This window comes from Triplophysa dalaica, chromosome 2 (assembly GCF_015846415.1).
Source record: "Triplophysa dalaica isolate WHDGS20190420 chromosome 2, ASM1584641v1, whole genome shotgun sequence".
Classification (NCBI taxonomy): domain Eukaryota; kingdom Metazoa; phylum Chordata; class Actinopteri; order Cypriniformes; family Nemacheilidae; genus Triplophysa; species Triplophysa dalaica.
Window position 1 is genome coordinate 10,613,331 of NC_079543.1, and position 20,606 is coordinate 10,633,936.

General features: G+C 37.7%; 3 protein-coding genes across 5 annotated transcripts in view; 2 read left to right on the plus strand and 1 right to left on the minus strand.

Moving 5' to 3' along the window:
- stox2a (storkhead box 2a) overlaps positions 1-10,260 on the plus strand; it is a 47,058-nt gene extending 36,798 nt beyond the window's left edge. For both annotated transcript variants that reach the window (XM_056762893.1, XM_056762901.1), the window contains exons 2-4: positions 335-487; positions 2,612-5,078; positions 6,726-10,260. In XM_056762893.1, coding sequence (XP_056618871.1) covers positions 335-487; positions 2,612-5,078; positions 6,726-6,927 — 2,822 coding nt within the window. In that variant the 3' untranslated portion in view covers positions 6,928-10,260. The remainder of the gene's footprint in view (positions 1-334; positions 488-2,611; positions 5,079-6,725) is intronic.
- Positions 10,261-12,404: 2,144 nt separating this feature from the next.
- On the plus strand, positions 12,405-16,492 carry tmem134 (transmembrane protein 134). The gene is made up of 8 exons (XM_056762935.1): positions 12,405-12,590; positions 13,649-13,887; positions 14,130-14,197; positions 14,377-14,463; positions 14,801-14,877; positions 15,120-15,164; positions 15,370-15,423; positions 15,649-16,492. The coding sequence occupies exons 2-8, from the start codon at positions 13,681-13,683 to the stop codon at positions 15,729-15,731; spliced, it is 621 nt and encodes a 206-aa protein (XP_056618913.1). The 5' UTR covers positions 12,405-12,590; positions 13,649-13,680; the 3' UTR covers positions 15,732-16,492.
- A 92-nt stretch (positions 16,493-16,584) lies between these two features.
- On the minus strand, positions 16,585-20,554 carry irf2a (interferon regulatory factor 2a). Of its 2 annotated transcripts, none has more exons than XM_056762919.1 (9): positions 20,348-20,554; positions 19,968-20,061; positions 19,630-19,729; positions 19,333-19,509; positions 19,161-19,195; positions 18,936-19,038; positions 17,723-17,890; positions 17,575-17,618; positions 16,585-17,481 (listed from the first exon to the last, which is right to left on the minus strand). In XM_056762919.1, exons 2-9 carry the CDS (start codon positions 20,052-20,054, stop codon positions 17,173-17,175), a joined length of 1,023 nt encoding a protein of 340 aa, XP_056618897.1. In that variant the 5' UTR covers positions 20,055-20,061; positions 20,348-20,554; the 3' UTR covers positions 16,585-17,172. The 2 variants fall into 2 exon arrangements, with proteins under 2 accessions (XP_056618897.1, XP_056618888.1); XM_056762910.1 differs by having other exon boundaries at positions 18,936-19,050; positions 20,348-20,553.
- Between the last annotated feature and the right edge of the window lie 52 nt (positions 20,555-20,606).

The window sequence follows — 20,606 nt, forward strand, 5'->3', positions numbered from 1 at the left end:
GCCCTTTTTTATTTAACCTTTTAAATCTATGACCTTAGCATTTTTATGATATAGCACAGTGTCTGCTGGTTCCACATATAATTCAAATTCAGTTTGGATATACAGCTTTATGAATGCTGATTATTCAAACATCGTACTTATTTGACAAACTATTTACTGCATGTTGTGTAGCAGGGAGTAAAGCTTTTTCAGATTCAAATGTGTATTCTCCATCTTTAAACAGTAGTTCTCTGTTTTGTAGTTCCCACAAATTCCCTAAATGTCAAATTTGAATGCAACAAATATATATATATATTAACTGAATATGATTTTGTGTGTCTATCTTTCTCTCTAGGCGATGTATCTCCTATCAGTATGTCACCCATCAGTCAGTCTCAGTTCATCCCACTGGGAGAGATTCTGTGCCTGGCCATCTCTGCCATGAACTCTGCCCACAAGCCTGTCACACAAGATGCGCTGATGGAGCACCTTTCCACTTGCTTTCCAGGTAACCCCAAAACAAATACATAAACACCTTATTCTTTTTAACAGCCTCTGCTGTAAAAAAATAATAACGTCTCATGAACATTTTTGTACAATAACTTTTTTAAGACATCACATTTCAAAAACATTAACAGCGTACAATGCTTTAAATGCCATATGACAACATATACAGACCATACTTTGCAGCAGATTATACAAAATTTGATGTCTCCAAAAATATGAATGTTTCCAACTAAAATACGTGCACAACCTTAAATTCATCATGGACTGACTTTGTATACTGCTTTATAAATGATAGTAGAACCAATTAAATTACCTTTATATTCATTCATTCATTTAGATAATGCTTTTATCCAAAACGAGTTGAGGACTACAACATGAATCCTTACAGTTGAGAAATACAACAAGCGACATTGCAAACAATTCAGTATTTTTCTGAAAAAGCATTTTTATTGTATTAAGTAGCACCATAGTAAGTAGTCCTTTATTTAAAATTAGAGAATGAAACAAATTGTCAAAACAATATTTTACAAATATTACAATTTTACTGATATAAAAAACTACCGTTTTGAAATTTACAATAAAAGATTATTAATTTAAACAACATAAGGGTAAATCATGACCAATTGTATTTTTGGGTGAACTATACCTTTAGTGCAATGAATTGGTTCAGATAGCTTCCCAGCTACTGTTAAATGCCTGTAATATCACATAGCCCAGCTCAGAAAAAAATCTGTCAATCAAAGTGTAAAGTGTGCAAACTTCACCTGAATATAGTCTGCCTGTATTTACTTAAATGAGTGAGGGGGGGGGAGGAATAGAGTTTCTGGGTTGCGTCATGTTGGTATGGCAACTAACAGAGTATGATGTAATGTCAGGCAACGCTTAACCTTGACTAGTTACAGCTTATCTGCCCCTTTATCTGCTGCGTGTATGCATGTGTGTGAGTGTGTTTCTGTGATTGAGAATGTTGAATAGCTGATTTGGGTAAAGTGAGGACTTGAAGCAATGATAACGCCATGTACTGTGTTGGAAATGCTTGTACAGGCCTTGTTTGTTTCATCTGGGATATTGAACTCGCAGAAACATCCACAGTACTGAGTCATGTTACAAATGCTTGCAAAATAAATATATACATCATATTTGAATGAAAATCTTAATTGGTTAGCAAAAACAATTGCTAATTGGTAAATAGTTTTACTTAAATCTGTAGTGGGGTGTACGAAAAGTCCAACTTCACTGAAACATACAAGATGCTCTTTGGAACATTCCCAGATCATATTGGGCTAACATATCAGGTTTTGCACAAGCTTTTGTGGTTCATTCCAACCTGAGCATATGCTGTTATTAAATAAAAGGAGAACCTAGGAAATACCAAGAAATTCTCAAGTTGACATTTAGTTCCAAACTTTTTCATTTATTTACGCTTTCACTTGAATTCTATTGATATTTAAGGGTAATCATTAATGTTATTGAAGAAAGTATTTCAGAGAATTTCTGTCATATGCATTTAATCTTACCTTACAGTTTTGGGTTTGTGATAACATTGCGGCACTTACAGTCTTGATGATGATAGATGATGTAATGTCTGGTCCATTGTGATTGGTAGTGACACAAATAAACAAGTAAGATTCTTCTCTTGATGGGCATTGTGTTGTTATTTGTTTCATCACACCTATCTGTAACTAATCGCACGTCAGAGGTGTTCTAGATAACACTCACATTAACATAAACCCAGTAATCTGTTACCTTTTTCCTCTCAAACTTTTCCATTTCCATTTATGCATTTGGCAGATGCTTTTATCCAAAGCGACTTACATTGCTTTTTATCCTATACATTGTACATAGATATTTGCAATCCCCTGGGATCAAACCCACAACCTTGCGTTGTTAATGCAATGCTCTTATCACTGAGCCACAGGAAAGCTTACCATTTTGCATTCAGAGTTAAATGTTTGCCTATTGAGCTGTTCTTTCGACCTCTGAAAGTCATTTAAAGTACTTCAAAAGCCAATAGAATTGGGACTAAACGTTTATTAACATTTTACAAACTTAAGTCAAATACAATATTAGGTTGGAATCATGAAATAGATTATAAATCTTACATGTGGTTGTTTTCTCTCACTAGGTGTCCCCACTCCGAGTCCAGAGATCCTGCGGCACACATTGAACATGTTGGTACGGGAGAGGAAGATCTATCCCACACCTGAAGGTTACTTCATTGTTACCCCACAGACCTACTTTATCACCCCCTCCCTCATCCGCACCAACAGCAAGTGGTACCACCTGGATGAGCGGCATCAAGATCGACAACAGCAACAACAACTTCAGCAGCAACAACAGCCAACCCCACAACAGCAATGTACATCACCACAATCTGGAACCATCACTCCATCCACCTCTGGCTGTGTGCGAGAAAGGCCTAACCCTAAGATCCACAGCGAATCCTATAATACATACCGTGATGAGGTGACCAACCTACATACATCCACAAGTCAAAGGAAGTCCCCAAAGGAGCCCAAAGGAGATCCCCCTTCATACCAACAACCCCCTCCCCCTCCACTTGCCATTCAGCACCCCCCTGACCCCACAGACAAATGCAAAAGCATGACAGCCACTATTTCTTACAAGACAGACACACTGACCAAGAAGAAGGAGGGCAGTGGTGGGGGCAGCAGTGAGAGGCAATCTAAAAAGTTTGGGCTGAAGCTGTTCCGCTTGAGCTTTAAAAAGGACAAGACCAAACATCTGTCCACCTTTTCAGCACAGTTCCCTCCGGAAGAGTGGCCTCTAAGGGATGAGGACACGCCATCGGCCACAGCTATCCCTCGTGAGGTGGAGATGGAGATCATCCGCCGCATCAACCCGGACCTGACAGTGGAGAACGTGGCCCGCCATACAGCCGTCATGAAGCGGCTGGAGGAGGAACGTGCTCAACGCTGCAAGGCCAGCTCGTCTGCACAGCACAGTGCCCGCAGTCGCCGCAGTCGAGGCCATCGGCGCGTGCCTCATGGGAAATTGCGTTCGCACAGCAAGACACGGGCTTCTAGGGGAGACCCTTCTGAAGGCCCCAATCTCGACCTTCAGCCAGTTAGTCTGGAAAGGGACTATCGTTTTTTTAGTCACTCACTAGTACGCTCGCCAAGAGAGGGTATGTACACGGTGGAACGCAGGAGTGGTGGTGCCTACCTTGTCCACAGCAATCCCAACATTGCTGAGTCGCACTTTCCTGTTACCCCAGAGTGGGATGTATCGGGGGAGCTTGCAAAGAGGCGGACAGAGATGCCTTTCCCCGAGCCTTCGCGTGGGACGTCGCATTCAAGGGTGCACCGTAGCCACAGCCACACACAGGACCGCAAGTCACGCAATGAGCGGTCTGATAAGGCTAAAGAGCGGTCACGTTCTATGGACAACTCCAAGGGCCCACTGGGAGGTGGGAGCTCCACACTTGGCACAGCTGAGGATTATGACCGCAGTCCAGATGACAGAAGCCGTTATTATACTGACGATGGGACGCTGAGGGCCTCCTCTCAAAAGGCCCCGCACTACTCATGCATCATGTTCTCTAGTGCCAAGTTCAGTTCTGAAATGTCAGTACCTGATATGGGCAAATTGAGCCTGGATGAAGCGAGGCTATGTAGCCCTCTTGAACGAAATAAGAGCAGGGACAGCTTGCCAGCCTACAGTGACCTGAAGGCCCTATCGCCAAAGCCTTTGGCTGATGACTACTTCCAGTGCAATACATCTAATGAAACAATCCTTACTGCCCCACTGCCTCTGGGCAAATCTGACCATGACACTTTAACCCCATCTGACGGAATACGCAAGGGCTCTCCCGCTGAGCGGCAGACACCGCACCTCACCTCGCCTCACCCTTTGGAGTACAAGGAGGACTCCTCCACCAAGGTCCACAATGGTTCTGGCAAACCAACACCAAGCCAGACCCCTGAGCCTATGCCAAATGGACGTTTGATACAGCACCAACACAACACTGAGCCTGGGGGTGGAGGAGGTGGGGGTAGCGCTGGTGGCGGGGTGGACAAGAGGAAAGAGATTTTCAGTAAGGACACTTTGTTCAAACCGCCACATAATATTTTGACTGTGAGCTATGTGGATGTTGGCTACTCAAAGTCAGGCACTTTGCGAAAGACTCCTCATATGAAATCATCTGAGGTCCTCGATGCTCTGGAGACCCAAGAGTCATCTAACTCCGCCCCTTTGTCTGCTTCTGCTCCGGCAACCACAGGCTCGGAACAGGGTGCCCCCTCAACATCTGAGACTGCTTTTGACTATTACAACGTTTCAGATGACGATGATGAGGAAGTGGAAGAGGCCTCCCATAAAGAGGCAGCACCAACGGAGGCTACGGGTCGGGCAGGGGCTGGGGAGGATGGCGGAGGAGGAGGAGGAACAATGCAGTGGTTACTAGAACGGGAGAAAGACCGGGATCTGCACCGGAAGTTTGAGAACAACTTGACTCTGCTTAGCCCTAAGGAGAGCGAGAACAATAACAGCCAGAAGTCGGCTCACTCTGCAAGGCTGGACAGCATGGACAGCAGTAGTGTGACTGTGGACAGTGGGTTTAACTCGCCTCGGTAAGTACGGTTCTATCAGGGTTTAACCTGAAAGCGTGTTTGTGGCATATCCTAGAATTTAATAAAGGTTTTTGGGGATCAGAAAAGCAGATAATCAAGTAACTTATGATCTACAACAAGCTGAAAATGTAATCAATAGCTCAATTAGCATTAGCAATTAGCAACTCCGTGACACAGCAATTTTTTTTTTTTTTTATAGATAATGACAACAGTCTTAGTCACAAATAGTTTTGTGTGTACTTAATTTTTAAGCACTTGGTAGCCTTTAGGGTCCATATTGTACAATAATTGACTAACTTACTTGTTACTTACTCCACCTAACACTAACATCATATATAAACTGGTGGACAAACCTGCAACGTCGGCCTTTAAGTGGGTTTCCCAGGGCTGTGTATGTGTTAGCAGAAACCCTTTATGAGTGAGAGGGTGAGGACTTTTTTCAGCTGCTAAAAATAGACCCCAGGGTCTGTATGACTCATTCAGAGGGATATTGTAGGGGTAGAATAACTGAGAGAGCCTACATGTTCTGCACATGCTGCTTGTACTCCTCAGAAAAGTGCACGTTTGTGGTTTTAGCTGTACTTGCTGTACATCCGCAGTAGTTTTGGACTGTTTGCATTCATATTTTGAAACAATTAAAGTGAGATCTGTCCTTTTGGGTATAGAAAAGCAAGCTTTGATTTTAATATAAGAAATTACATGTAATTAACTGGAAATGTGTGCACTACAGTTTATTTTAATGTCCTGTTTATGAAAAGTGACAAATGTTGTAATGATAAGGCTCATCGAATAGAGGCCCTGTCACATGGATCTCTTTCAGGAAGCACCCTTTCAGGAAAAAGTGCACCCCCAAAAACATTCTTTACTATTAACATCCCGAAATCTGCATGCTGTATTGTTTTTCATCAAAACAAAACTAATTTTATTTATTTTACTATCAGAAGACATGCTTATTTTTTGGATTTTTTTTCTCCTTGTTGGAGACCCTGGAACTGTCCTTATCTAGCAAAATTATTAAAAAAACAGCATACCAGTTAGGAATGACATGAGATTAAAAGATGTAAGACTGCTGAGAGTGATGCGACTGTGCTCTGTGCGCCCCATTAGCTTAGTCCATGGTTATGAATTTATAGTCCAAAAAAGCTTTCGAGATAAACTTGCACAAGTCACTAATTTTAAGACCCCCAGCAGCCCTTTCACACATACGCACAGACACGGAATCATTCACTATTTTCTGGATGACTCATCACATTACCGATGATGTCATTCCGCAGCTCCTGGAAAAACACCAGCATAGCGCTTGTGCAGAAACACAATTTAGTTCGTGATTGATGCGAGGTTGTAATGCAATTACGCAGAGTGGGAAATGCAAAAAAAAAACGATTCTGCTCACTATGCAGTACTCCTGTTAAATACTTCATAAACTTTATCAGAGTTATATTTTTTTTATTTCAGTTCTTCTGACAATATGAAAGTACTTTTTTGGTGTAATTGCTTTTTATACTGTCATGATTTAAAAGAGTGCATTTCAGTTAAGCATTTAAGTAAATGTAGAGCTGTGTGAGTCTCTTTTTTGAGGCCTTGTGCAATGATTTCTGTAAATTTCTAGTCTAAAATTCTGTCCCTTTCCTGTCACTGCATTTTTAGCACACGAGAAAGCCTGGCATCCAACACCTCAAGCATCGTGGAGAGTAACCGGCGACAGAATCCGGCCCTAAGTCCCGGCCACATGGGTACCACCAGCATCGGCCCCCCATTCAGCTTCCGTGCAATTCCAGAGCCCCCTACCACGCAATCTGAGAAACTGCAGAAATCCCCCAACTGCCTTGCTTCTATCACCAGCGTCTGACATGGGCCCATCTGGGGTGACGTAAGGCCAGGGTGATCTGCAATGTTGGAGGAGGTTGGGTGACTCCCTCCATCAAGCACCTCGATTACATGGGGACTGTTAAACCCACAGGCATGACTTCCAGAGACTGTTCCTACTGCATAAAAAGGTCACTGCAAAAAAAGGAAAAAATAGAAAAATGTTCTCATCATAGGATTTACCTTAACAAGCAATTAATCAGGAAATTCTCCAGTTGGAATCAATCATTTTTTTCAAAGTAGTCTTGAAGTAACTGGTTATTTAACAATGCTTTATTTTCCGCAGTATTTTTTGTCAGTCACAGATTAGAGATCATCTTGCCAATGGATCGCATTGTGCACGCATAAAGAAATAGATGCTGATGTGCAGGTCTAACGTTTTACAGAGGAAGATTTGTGATATTGGTCAACAAGTTTAATAATGAGACATAAAAGCTCTCATCTGAGCAACATTGAATTCATTGTTCGTTGTATGATATTCCTAAAAACAAACCCATTTGTCATGACGCTATTAGCTACATGGTTAAACAAGAAGATTTACACTTACATGCTTGTTACAAAACATACATAGACTGAATTAGCGAAAAAGTGATCTTGTTTTGAAATTAAAATATTTATTTAGGAAAAAGGACTTTTGATTTTTTTTAACCCAAGTTTATTGCGGACACAAGTTGGTTGTATGCCACTTACCTAATGGATTCCTTACCTGGCTCATTAAAGTTATATCCATATTTAATCTCAGGTCATGAATAGTTACTCTCCTAAAAAGAGATGAAATCATCTGTCAGAGTGGAATCATGTTTCTCTGGATTTTTTCACCAAATATTTGTTTCTTAAGGGAATAAAACACTATTAGTGGACAAAAATGTAAATGATTTCTATTTGGTCATAACGTTGCTCATATGTTTAATTTAATGTGCAGGTCATTTTCATTTTATTCCCTTTAGAACTAAAAAAGACAAAACATCAGGTGTTTTGCGCCAGCGTGAATCTGATACAAGTTTTACGCCAGCGTGAATCAGATAGTCTCATGAACCAGAACACTTTTGTATGTCATTGTTGATTTGGAAACATGCTTGTCTTCTGTGTAGCTCAATGGCTCTGTTTTTTGCTGCGAGAGAATGAGGATGTCGAAAATGGCAATGTCGGAAACAGGGCTTCTCTGTCTAGAACGTCCATAGCTCCATGGAAAGGTCATGCAGTTCTCTTCCTTTGGGCCGGTGGGGAGACTTGGCCCCTTTGCTGCTCTGATAAAACCTTTATTTTCTAATATTTTCTCAATTAAAACCATACTGAATTCTTTTTTTCCATTGAATTTCTGCTGTTTTGGACAATTACTAGATCCCCGACCTGAGTGAAAACTACAGTCCACAGATGATCTGGTTTAAAATCGTGCTACAGCAGACACATTACATATATCATCTCGACCCCTTGTATTTGTTCAATGTTTGTTTCAGGTTAATGCAGATGATTCAATGAAGGTATGTACAAATAATTTGCTCCACTGTTATTTCTTTTCAATGTTAGAGATGGAAATGGATCACATACCGTTTTGACCTGCCGTGTCATATTTAAAGCTCAGGTCCATGAGCGAAGGCCCAAGATCGATTAAAACATGAAAATACTTGATTTGAACATTTGGACTATGGCTTTAACTGTTTGGCATGACATCTCTAGAGCGCACTGGAACTAATGGCCTTGTCCCTTCTGGCAGTGACTCGGTGAGATTCGGGAAAGAGAGCAGAGCTCATGTCACATCCATTGGTGCTATTATGTGGTGATCCTCCCTTTTTCTGTTCTTTTTGTTCTCTATGCCCTCCATGTGGACTCCATTGCTTTTGATGAGTGTTCAGGTGGATTTTCTCCAACGAGACGTCTTGTTGTGTTTGAGTCAAAGACGTTCAACTCACTCCCTCTCGCTCGAACATTATCAACACACAAACCCAAACACCTGCAATCAGCCATGCAAACAACCCCACATACATGCACATAACTAGCTACCTCCACCACCTGTGTAACAACAACCTAGGGACATGTACAGATTTGGATTCTTTGCTTGTGGAACACAGCGCTAACAGCCTCTTCTCTGTGAATGTTGACAAGGAGCGGCGGACATTGTAACTAAGAGGACTTATTCTAAATAATCAGTATTAAGTGCTGTAGTTTAAACTCGATTTTTCTCAGTTTATGACAGAAGTGTCTTTTACTTATTTGCAAGTTCTGTATAAGCCTGTCAAGCACCGCATTAACAAACATTTACAGTTTTATTTTTTTCAATCCAATGTTCTCAATGTTAATCAGACATCTTTAGTTCTCTGCTGTTCAATTCTAGTTTATTTGCAATGCTACTAGACAGAGGCAAGGGTCACATTCACATTCCATATTCCAGATGAAATGAGCACCTCAATAGATTCAATATTCCAAATCACAACCGACTTTCTGGCAATACTGATTTCAGTTTCCCACCGGACATTTATGAGGTAATTGGTTGGGGTCCAGGCAGCCTCTTTGACCCTCTAATTGGAGGTGGGATGAAGTTTATCCTAGGACAAGGGCCTCATATATAATTGTTTATCATTCCTAGACATCCTAAGATCAACATTTGGCTGAGCAAGCACCTCATAACATCTATAAATAAATCTACAAACGGATCATTTATCAAATCGTTTTGACAAAGCTTTACTAACAACACAAATCAAATGAATCCACTCAAATTATATTTTGGTTTAGTGACATATAGTCTAACTTAGTGTTCTTTTACTTTGTCAGAAGATGCATCTTTTGATTTTCCTCTCGCATATTGTGAAATTTAGTTTTATTTCAGTAGCCTCGCCCATCTGATAATCAGATTTCTCTTTGGTTTCTTGCTTTGGTTTTTGATAGACGAAAGGGAGTAATGCAGCCAAGACTGCCTTGTAAAAAACATGTTTGCACTGAAATGCCTGGCCTCTGGTTGCTGTTAAGTTCATCCAAGACGGATGCTTTGTTTATATTGTAAAATATTTCATATGAAATAAAAATGACCATGAAATGTCTTCCCTTAACATTATGGATTTTAGAACCACGTCAGACAACATTGTTTCTAAATGGTGACAGTGTACAGTATCATACTGTAAATGAAATCAATCTGCCATGCTTAGTATAACTTCAAAAGAAATCTGAAAGATATGAGGGATCTTTTTGTAATGTCTATAATATTTTAAAAGAAGTCCCTATTTGTGTAGTAATGGTGTTTCATCGTTGTGGTAGTATATGTGATAAACCCAGTTGGGAGATTGTGTTACTTTTTAAGACAATAAAATAACATGTTTGGTTATATGTTGTAAATGTCTTCTGTCTTGAAACCATTCAGGGGAATGTCCGAAAGTTCTATTCTAAGATTATGTGTGAAAATGTATCGATACATTCAAAAATCCAAGTTGGTGTCAAATTGTTCTACCTAGAGAAACACATTGGTTTGTCTGAAGAAAACTTTAATCACATAAATAAGTAATTTAAATGTGTCATGAATGCATGATAGACCTTTTATGCATTTCATTAGTAAGAAGAGCTTACTTATTTTAAATATTTTCATTTTTTAAAAGGTTTAACAATCCATGTTTGAATCCTGATCAATCTAATCCATTAAAATAAAATGAAAACAGCAGAAAGTTCAAAGGCAGTAATGAACTTTATGGATCTCTGTAAAATTAATTTATTATTTGTTTCTTAATTATATTTGAATAATAGCCTATCCGCAATTGCTGGATAAACATGAAAGAAATAGAGTAAATTCTTTACTGTAGCATACCGCCATCTATTGGCGTACAAGTCATAAACAATGTAAGGAAATATTTAATGTATGGAGCAGATAAAATATAAAAAAAAATCATATACAAGAATTTAATTAATTCAAAATGGTCAGATGCTGATGATACGTTCTTTTGAGATGTTTAAAATGACATTATGTTGGTAAAAGGAAAAAAGATGAGTTATTGGTGACACTTTTTTATTTTATCTTATTAAATTGTAATTGTACAGTGAGATTGAAATGGGAGATTACATTTCATGAAATACATTAAAGGGAAGTTTTCCGCACAGGGATAAGACTTGTCCTATACAAAAAAAAAGTAAGAGCTGTCCAAACATAAAACAGCTTGGACGGACATTAGGATATATAATTGCCTTTGTGTTGTCTCAAAATGCACACAAGTAATGTTTTAGTAAGGCATGTTTGTTTAAATCATGTAAATTCCCTAATTAAACTAAGGCCTAGTCCTGGTTTAAAACAATCCCTTTCTGCCAAACGACCCCTAAAATGCTTTAAATAATGAATGAGTACTCATTACAACAATATATGATGTTCCCTGCATTCACATAAATAATTTCTGCTATTGCAAGGTTATTGTTTTGATAGTTTTGTTTAGGATGTTTCCATTTGCGCATGTATTATGTGGCGATAATTAGTCTTTGTTAATTGTTTATGTTTTAATTATTTATGTTTATTCTTTATATTTATGTGTAGTTTATAGATGAGTCTGCTCTGCCCAGACTTTTTATTTTAAAGGAAATGTATTTTCTTAAGAAGCACCACATTTGCGGGAAGAATGTTGGCACTGGAAGTGTCTTCAACTAAGTAAACAAAGATTACTGTCCATGATTACTGAGCTGCAACTGTTTAAAGCTTTTGTCCAGTTCCATGGGGTCCACTCATTGTCACATGCCTGGACTAGAAGAACAAGAAAGAGAGCCAAAAGCTTGGTTTTGTAAAAATGTGTCTTTTTACAAACAAGCACCCACAGTGTAAAGAGGACTGAAGCTATGCTGGCACCACCCCAGCTAAAACTGATTTGACCAAGTTAAAAGGATTAGGTCAACATAGTTTGTTGGCACTATAACAACATTTCTGAACAAAAATACTATCCACACCACATACTTTTTTGTAAATAAATTTGTTCACCCAATTATTAAACTGCAAATAATTATTCACCCTATATTGCTTATAGGCTTACAAGTTAATAGTCACCTAACTTTTTTTCTTCAAGACTGGTTATTTATTGAGTAAATTATAAAAAGATTGGTCTTATTGAAATATGAGAATTAAAACTGATTAGTCCTTACTAATTGCTAGTCGTTGAGAATATTTATTAAGACACACTCTTAACTTTGAGGCTATGTTTATGGAACTGGCCCCTATTGACTTTCATTTCAGTGTGCCTCTTAAGAAATGTACAGGGGCCAGTTGCATAAACATAGTTGTTAAGACACAGTCTTAACTTAGAGGCTATAACTTGGTGTCACTTTGTTATCTTTTTCGTATTCTGCAAAAGAAAGAAAGAAAGTCATCCAGGTCTGGAATGGCATTAGGGTAAGTAAATGATGACAGATTTGTCTTTGTCTCAAATAGCGCTGAAAGTTTTTTGACGAACTGTTCCCCTCCGATCCTCCAGGGGTCGCTAAAGAGTAAACTAGTACGTCTTTTGTCTTTTTGTGTTTGACTCACGAAAAAGAAGCAGCTGTAACAAGCAAAGTTTAAGTTAAAGTTTCTCCGGTTGATACGCCGAGTAAATATTACCTTTGAGCACATTAATTCGTTGCTTGAAAGTTGTAACAGCACCATGGCAGAGGAAATAATGTGCAATTGAAGAGGGTCAAGAGAAATCGAGAGTGAGTAGCTTTGATTCTTTGTTATATTGCGGTATTGTTGTAGTGTATAACGGGATGCGCGTCTCTTTGATCTTTAAGGCCCGGTTTCACAGACAAGACTTATCTTAAACCGGGACTTTGCTCTAGTTAAATTAGGATATGGAAATCGCTTTTATAAAGATGCTTTAAGGAAAAACATTACTGGTGTGCATCTAATGCCAAAATAATGGCACTGGTCTATTTTAAAATGTGTCAGGGCAAGATGTTTTCATCTACGACAGTTCAAACATTCATTTTAGTGTGAGATTAGTCTCAAGCCTTGGCTGTGTAACCGGGCCTAAGCGTTCAGGCTAACTACTCATGAAATATATTACATACATTTGTAATTACAACTATTTTACAGAAATCTTAACAAAAGTAACGTTTGATGTAACACAAGTAAAAGGTAAAACGAATCGCGTAACTTTTATTTTTAACGAAAACGGTGGTTTTCAATCTGTACTGCAATGGTAGGCGTTTATATGAATGTTATGCAAGGAGCTTACCTGCAGATCGTTTGTTTTGGGCGGTTGTAGTGCCAAGAGCAAGCGGAAGAGTAATCTCAGTTTTAAAGTCACATGCTTCCCCGGGGCAACTGTTCCGTCACCGGGGTGTTGGTTGCGTTTTTGGTCGATAGAATTGCTGAATCGGCTCAATTGGTCTAATAGAGATCTGTTCAACATGACCGGACAAATTATACCAAGTTATGTTTTTATTAAAAATAGTTGTCTATGTGGCTATACTGAAAGTACATACATAGCAAATCTAAATAGTTTTATGTTCACTTTTATGGTGAAGATTAACTTTGTTGTGCTTAGTGTGTGTTTAGGCGACTACTAAAACAACTACAGTAGTTTCTCTATTTTAAAGATTTTGCCATTTTCTACATGCACCACTTTACACAAAGATAGTTTGTCGCGATTGTAAATTTCATTATTGTGCATTTCACGTGATTTCGCTTAATAAATGTAAATTATATGGAAGCCAGAACATACAGACCAACTCAAGAACTAACGTTAGACTTTTCATCAACTTTATAGTGTTTGTCAGCTGAAACCCATTCAATGTAGCTATGGGGACACCGTTCACTATTGATGACGCATTTGTCCTGGAGGGGGAGGAGGAAGGCGTGGTGCCTGGAGAGGATGTGGATGAATGGAAGGGGAGAGAGAAGGACGGTGGGGGGGAGATGACATTCGGACCTCTGTCTTTTGCCAAACAGCAATGTCATCCCTCTGCTTCGGCTGGCACTCCTGAACACAGCAATCTGAAATATCAGGTCAGATGTTTATATGCTTTGCAACAAGTGTGTGAAAAATCTCTTTAAAGTCACTATGCAATTAAAAATTTCTAATTTCTTACACAGCGTTGCAGTGGTTATTATAAATGATTTATCCATACACATTATTTTTGTAAAATGTATTTACAGTTGTAATCTTTAATCAAAATCGTTCAGCTCCTCTCTCTCTAAACAACAAAGAATTGGGCAAATGACTGACTTTATTTTGTGCTAACCCACAGAACTTGGAAAATGAAGATGCTTTATGTGGGACTGTGAACTCTTCTTTCAACAACTTTTTTAAAATCAGGTTTGTCTTTTTTTTGTCTCGAAAAACACAAAATGAGTTGCTGATTTGAATGTTAGTTTCTAAAGAGCTTCACTCATCGTTCTTTGTATTAAAATAAGAACAACAGTATTTAAAAAGTTTAAGCTTTGGATACATTACCAAACAATCCACTAAAAGGCAAATGTGTGTTTGTGTTTCAGTGATCCTGCTACCCTGTCCTACTGTAGCTCTCAGTGGTCATTCAGCACACTCAGCTCAGTCACACAGCTGTCTGCTCACTGCTGCGGGTAACACACACGTTTGTTTCACTATATTAGTGAGGTCATGGACTTTGATGGATTGTATATCAGACTAATGACGTTATCTCGTCTCTAACCATATCCATAAATCTAACCATCAAAGAAATATGTGCACAGGATTAGAGTTTAAATTAAAACATGATTTTGCCCATTAATGAGCCATTTTATCTAGTGAGGACCAGTAAAATGACTTCACAAGTTGGTTGACTTATTGCATTATATTGCTAGTAGTGAATATCTACACACACACAGTGTAAAACAATACTGGAAATTAATATATTAATATAGTTTTTGATGTTATGTGTTCTATCTGGGTTGTTCTCAGGTGGACGTCTCACCCTCTGGTGAAGAAGAACAGACGAGTTGTTCTGGCTTCGTTCCTCCTCTTAATCACTGGAGTCGGTGAGATATCTATATTATTGTGGTTTAATCATTTATCCTGATAAGTACACCACCTCGATGAGAACGTGTTTGTGATTTAAGTTGTGGAGCTCTTGTTCTATTTGACTGCATATAGTTTTGCCTGTGTGTATACTGCTGTCAACTCTGATGATATATTCAGTTGTGATTGTCATATGTTAAGTAACGACTTGGATAGTCATCTGCATACTCATTTCTCATCTCCACCCTCTCTCTTCTATCAGCTTTGATCTTTACAGGCATTGTCATACAGTTAAACCCACACGCAGGTAAGACCTGTAACATTGGTTGTAAATACTTTTATATATGTGCAAGATCTTATTCAGCATGTTTGCTTTAACACACAAATTCATCTTATTTCACCTAAAGCGTGTCAGTTTCTATATCTGAAGCTAGTCGGAAGCTAAATCACCTTGTTTAAAGGCTCTTTGTGCACTACAGTAATGTAACAACTGAAGTGTTTCCGTTTTACAGGTGTTTCAAGTGCAATCTTTTTTGTTCCCGGATTTCTTCTTTTCATTCCTGGTGGTAAGAGCTGAATGTGTCTTCTTAATGTGTTTTTATAGAGTAATTTTGCCTTAAATATCAGTACTGGAGTTTGGAGCTAACATTATGTTAGTGTTATGAAATGTCAAGTCATCTGTGTAAAACAGCCATGAGAGAAATCGAGATGCATCATAAATTGCCATTGGTGACGGATATTTCTTAAAAAAATGTATTTCCTTTATTCTCTTGCTTTCCTTTTTGTTTCAGTTTATCATGTGATCTATATAAGCTGTGCAGTTAGGGGGAGAAGAGGATTCAAGTTCTTTTATTTGCCATACTTTGAGAAGTGAAGAGTTCTCACATCATTCAGACTGGTGGGCTGAATGGTCTGAACATTTCAAGGACCAATTAAAAATATCAGCATTTCAAAACCCAACAAAATGAAGTATGAATATGAAGATTTTTACAATCTCCGTTATAGTTTTATAAATGATTTTATCATTCCTGTAGAATTAAATACGGAGGTGTTAGAGTCACTTCTACAGATTAAGCTAACATGCAAGTTTAACTAAGATTTAAAGTGTCCAAAACATGAAAAGGCGAGAGAGCAGGGATTGTATTCATCTACATTTATTAATTCAAGAGGTTATTTAAGTAAGACAGCACATTTCTCTGTGACATTTTGTATAAGTTGTGCTACACTGTTGTCAGTGTACTTTCTCAATTCAATGAATCATTTTGAAAGCATATGTATGAAATTGTACACCACTAACCTTAATGTGTAGTTAAAATGAAATGATTGACAAAATAAATGACACATGGAATAAAGATGCAGCCAAATCAAGAAGACGACCATTTAAGACACCACTACAAGCACATACATTCTTAAATGTATTTCATTTCTTTGTAAAATCATGCAAGATGCATAAACCTTAGTAAATTATTTTTTCTACTGCACATCAATGTTCGTTTTAACAAGTACCACTACTAATACTTTGATCCACTGTTTTTGTGCACATTATTCAAGAAATTGAGTGTTGCAAAGATGTGTTGTGTACTGTATAAATCTCTTTGACACTGCAATAAACCTGTTTTTATATTTACTTTTAAATGACGTATTGGTATATGTTGTGCAAGAGTGATTGTACAAAAATCTCACTAAAACAAGATTTTTGAGAACACGAATGACAATATATAACACAGTTGAAAAAGTTGTAGTAAACTTCTATTCAAGTATAGTACCAACAGACATTTGAGTGCTGATCTTAAACTGACACAATGTTTCTCCCAACAATTGAATATAATAATTCATAAAATTTACCAAAAAGTCAATCCAAGCTGATGTAGCAAATTCATATGAAAATACACATAAAAATCCTTATTCAATTCAATCATAATCTCAGTATTGTGTTATTATACCTATAAAATGTCATATTTTTTAATAGAATGTTTAGCAACTAACGTCATTTGTTTCAGCTGCTGTCTGACTCTTCAATTCAGCACATGTGAAATGCTGCCTTGTACTTTGTTACACTCCCAAAACTTCATTAGTAAATGAATCACACATCTAAGAGGTAGGTATACATGTTGCATATTTAGTAAGATAACAGAATGAGGTAGTGTTTTGCAGTTTCAGAAAAAATATTGTCGATTTAACTCTCTGGTTTTTAAAGATAAACACAAACACTAGAATCTAGTGTATGAGAACTTTCATTTTCAATGTGAAACTTTTGGGTTAGTGTTTTTTTGTATCTTCGCTTATTAGCAGCAGGCTGTAAATGTCATGTGTCTTCAGCATTGTGCTTTGCCTTTTGTAATGGAAAGATCGATAGCATCTGCTGTCACACTTGCCCGAGTTGGGCTGCTGGTGAGATCCAGTGTAGGGGTCGGGTTCAAAGGTTGCACATCATTCTGTGAGTTAAGCAGGAACGGTACCCATGGAGCAGTATTATATGCAATGAGGGGTGAGTCTTCTCTGTAGCTGGTAACTTTAAAATTAGTTTTTCCTAATGTGCTGAATGTTGAAGATTGAGCTGAAGGAGGGATTTTTAACACAGAACTTGATCTTTGCGAAGCATTTAAAGACAAGTCCTGAGGAAGCTACAGGTGAACAAGACACACACTTAGCACTATAACACATTGGCATATGACATCTCTGTAATTAAACTTTTATTCATTCACATGCATTCTTACCTGCAAAAAATCATCTTCACTGTGTGTGCTCTCTGTGTCACTATCTGTTGAGGAAATGATATACAATTATGCTAGCGGAAGACAATATTCATAAATATAAAGCCTTCTTATAATTCCAGTGGTGTTTGGAAGAAAGGAAGAATCCTACCGCTGCATGATGAAATATGTGAATCATGGAGAGGATAAGACCCTTCAGTAGAACTAATAGAAAGATCTTCATCTGCTGTGCCGACCTCAACAACTGCACACACATCAGTTAGTTCTCCAACAGTCATCTGCCTTATAGGTGATGTGGGCATGGGGTAGTAATCGTGCTCTGTGTTCAGAAATAAGCAATATAATTAGGGATGCACCGAAGTGAAAATTCTGGGCTGAAATCAATACCTGAAAATTCAGGATGCCCTTGGCATCAATAAATATTATTTTCCTTGTTATTTTTTACCAATAATCTAAACATTGTAGTTCTAGAATTATTAGACCTATTTAGGTGCATCCCTAAATATAATATAACTGTATTTAAAAAGACCGCCTTAAAACATACAGACATGGCATTTAGGAAATATGTAAGTGGCTGATTCTCACGAAATCTTGGTTTCCAAGATGTCAAACATGATTGAAAAATACTTGCATCAACCAATTTCCTTTTACCATTAAATACAAGGTCTGACATGTTTAGAAACACTAAAACGGCTTTGAACAAATTAGAACATAAAAATCTCAGTACTCTAATAGTCTAAAAATGTAAATAACATAAAAAAAGAGAAGTCATGATGCCTATTTTTTTCATCATTCCTTACTTAGACACTACTGAAGTATATTTTTTTATACAAAATTATACAATGTAACATTTTGTAAGTGTGGAAAACTGCCTGTATCGGTAAGGAGCTTAATGTAAAGATCTGCATTTGTGTAAACAGTCCTATAAAATGTTACGGAGGATGAGAACATCCGTCATGGATTTCTTTTTTACACATGAATATTCTTCGAAAACAAATTAGGGCTATTGTGACATCTAGTAGAACATTCATGTCTATATATTTTCAGAATAATTAAATTTGGCTGTTTAAATTACAACATATCATGCAGTCAGACATGGCTGGATGTGTTACGGTTATGTTAAAATTAATCTTTGTGCAAGGTAGAACACGAATTATATTTATATGTTTTACATTTATAATCATTACTGCCATGATATTTCAATGGTTTCATGAGAATGACCCAAACGTTCTTATCTATTCAATCAATTTTACCCATTTACCTACTAAGTGAATAACCGTTAATTTATGCTGGCTGCATTACTGTTGTGATATTTAATCAGTGCGAGGAACAAATAAGAGGTTGTGTGTATAGTTTTTAGTTACCAGCAAATAGAACAGTGCTGTCTGGCCGGATTTCCGTTTCTTCCTTCATCCCCTCTTGTTGTTTTAGCATTTTATATTTTCGAGGAGTGCTTGCTTTCCGTTTCTGAAAAACCCTCTTAAGAATAAGCATGACCATGAGATAATTTGCAATACTTAAATACTCATTTTTATAAAATGTTGCTTTGGATAAAACAATGTGCTAAATGAGTAAAGATGTGTTCTTACCCTTGATCTTTGCTCTAGGTCAATCTTTTTCTTGCCTGAAAAAAGGAGAAATTTTTGAGGATCCTTACAGACATATCTGCCATAACCTTGAACATAAATGATAACTCTATCATATATGACATGCCGGTTCTTCTCCAACTGCTAGCATGTTTTTTTAAATGTTTTAACTTACCTTTCTTCACAGCTTTTTCAGTCGGAGTGAGCATCCTATACATTCTGAAAGCATTGCTTCCTCTTTTAATGCTTTTATCTTTCACCTCCTCAATGTCTGGTAAAGAATTCATTGCACAGCGAAAGTTTGCCTTCCATGTTTTAGGGTCTGGTTTGTCAATACCAGGACGGTATTTTCCTGCATGAAACATGATAGACATGACTATTGGAAATTGCCCAACCATCCCCACAAAAATACATTCAAAACAAAAAGCACAATATGCAAAGACAATATAATGGACAACAGCGCTGTCAACACCTGTGTGAATGGCCCAGTTCATAAATAAAGGTGCATCCTTGTCCAAATCCCATCCCTGCCTAGCTGCATGCATCCAGGGTATCTGAAATATCCTTTTCTCCTGTAAATATATAAAAAGGTGTGTGATATGATATGATATGATACAATACAATCCATGCACAATGAATAAAGTAACATGCCACACTTAACATTACAAGAACACTTTCACAAAATAACCTACTGAAAAACCAAAGAAGTTACCACATGGATCACAAGTTCTTAATTGCATAAATATAACATTATCATCTTCAATTGTTAAAAAAGGTTATGATCAAATTAAGAAAAGGTTTAACTCTTACCTCATTGACCCAATGAAGACCCTGAATGAGCCCGCTTGTAATTTGCTGCTCCAGCCAGGGGCGCATTCTCATTCTGTCTATTGGCATCTTGTCACTGGACATAACACAATACAGTAGACTTTGACCAAATAGAATTTGACTACATAGACCAGAACAGATGTAAAGAACAAAGCAAAGGATTACGCATCATTTTTTTAAAACTCCGAGTCACTAATAAGGTCAAGTAACTCTACTCTGTTTACCGCTACAAAACAAACTCTTAAACATTGATATACATTGAGGCGATTAACAAAAACTAGATTAAATTGTTTTAAAACGTAGCATCTGAGCGCTTACGCATGTTTCAGTCAGAAACGTTATGAAAGCATTTAAATGTTTACCTGGACGAGAGGAGGCAACCCGATTATACGTCAGTGTCCCTCGATGACAAATGTTACGAAATCATTGACCTGAATACTACAAAAGACGTCACCATGTTTTAACATTTTGCCATATAAAGAACAAACTGTTTAAACGTTACATGAAACGAGATCTCAAATCAATATACGAAACGTCTCGTGTCCCCTTTCATAGTGACGCAACGCCATCATACACTCGACCGCGGAAGTGAAACAACGCAGCGTTTCATTGGTCAACCTA

Excerpts from the sequence above, each read along its gene's own strand:
- tmem134 (XM_056762935.1), top strand. The coding sequence starts at position 13,681 with ATGGGGACACCGTTCACTATTGATGACGCATTTGTCCTGGAGGGGGAG. Across the intron at positions 13,888-14,129 it reads ACAGCAATCTGAAATATCAG|AACTTGGAAAATGAAGATGC; the intron begins GTCAGATGTTTA and ends GCTAACCCACAG. Across the intron at positions 14,464-14,800 it reads CTGTCTGCTCACTGCTGCGG|GTGGACGTCTCACCCTCTGG; the intron begins GTAACACACACG and ends GGTTGTTCTCAG.
- irf2a (XM_056762910.1), bottom strand. The coding sequence starts at position 20,054 with ATGCCAATAGACAGAATGAGAATGCGCCCCTGGCTGGAGCAGCAAATT. Across the intron at positions 19,730-19,967 it reads GTCTTCATTGGGTCAATGAG|GAGAAAAGGATATTTCAGAT; the intron begins GTAAGAGTTAAA and ends ATATATTTACAG. Across the intron at positions 17,482-17,574 it reads GTGAAGATGATTTTTTGCAG|CTTCCTCAGGACTTGTCTTT; the intron begins GTAAGAATGCAT and ends GTTCACCTGTAG.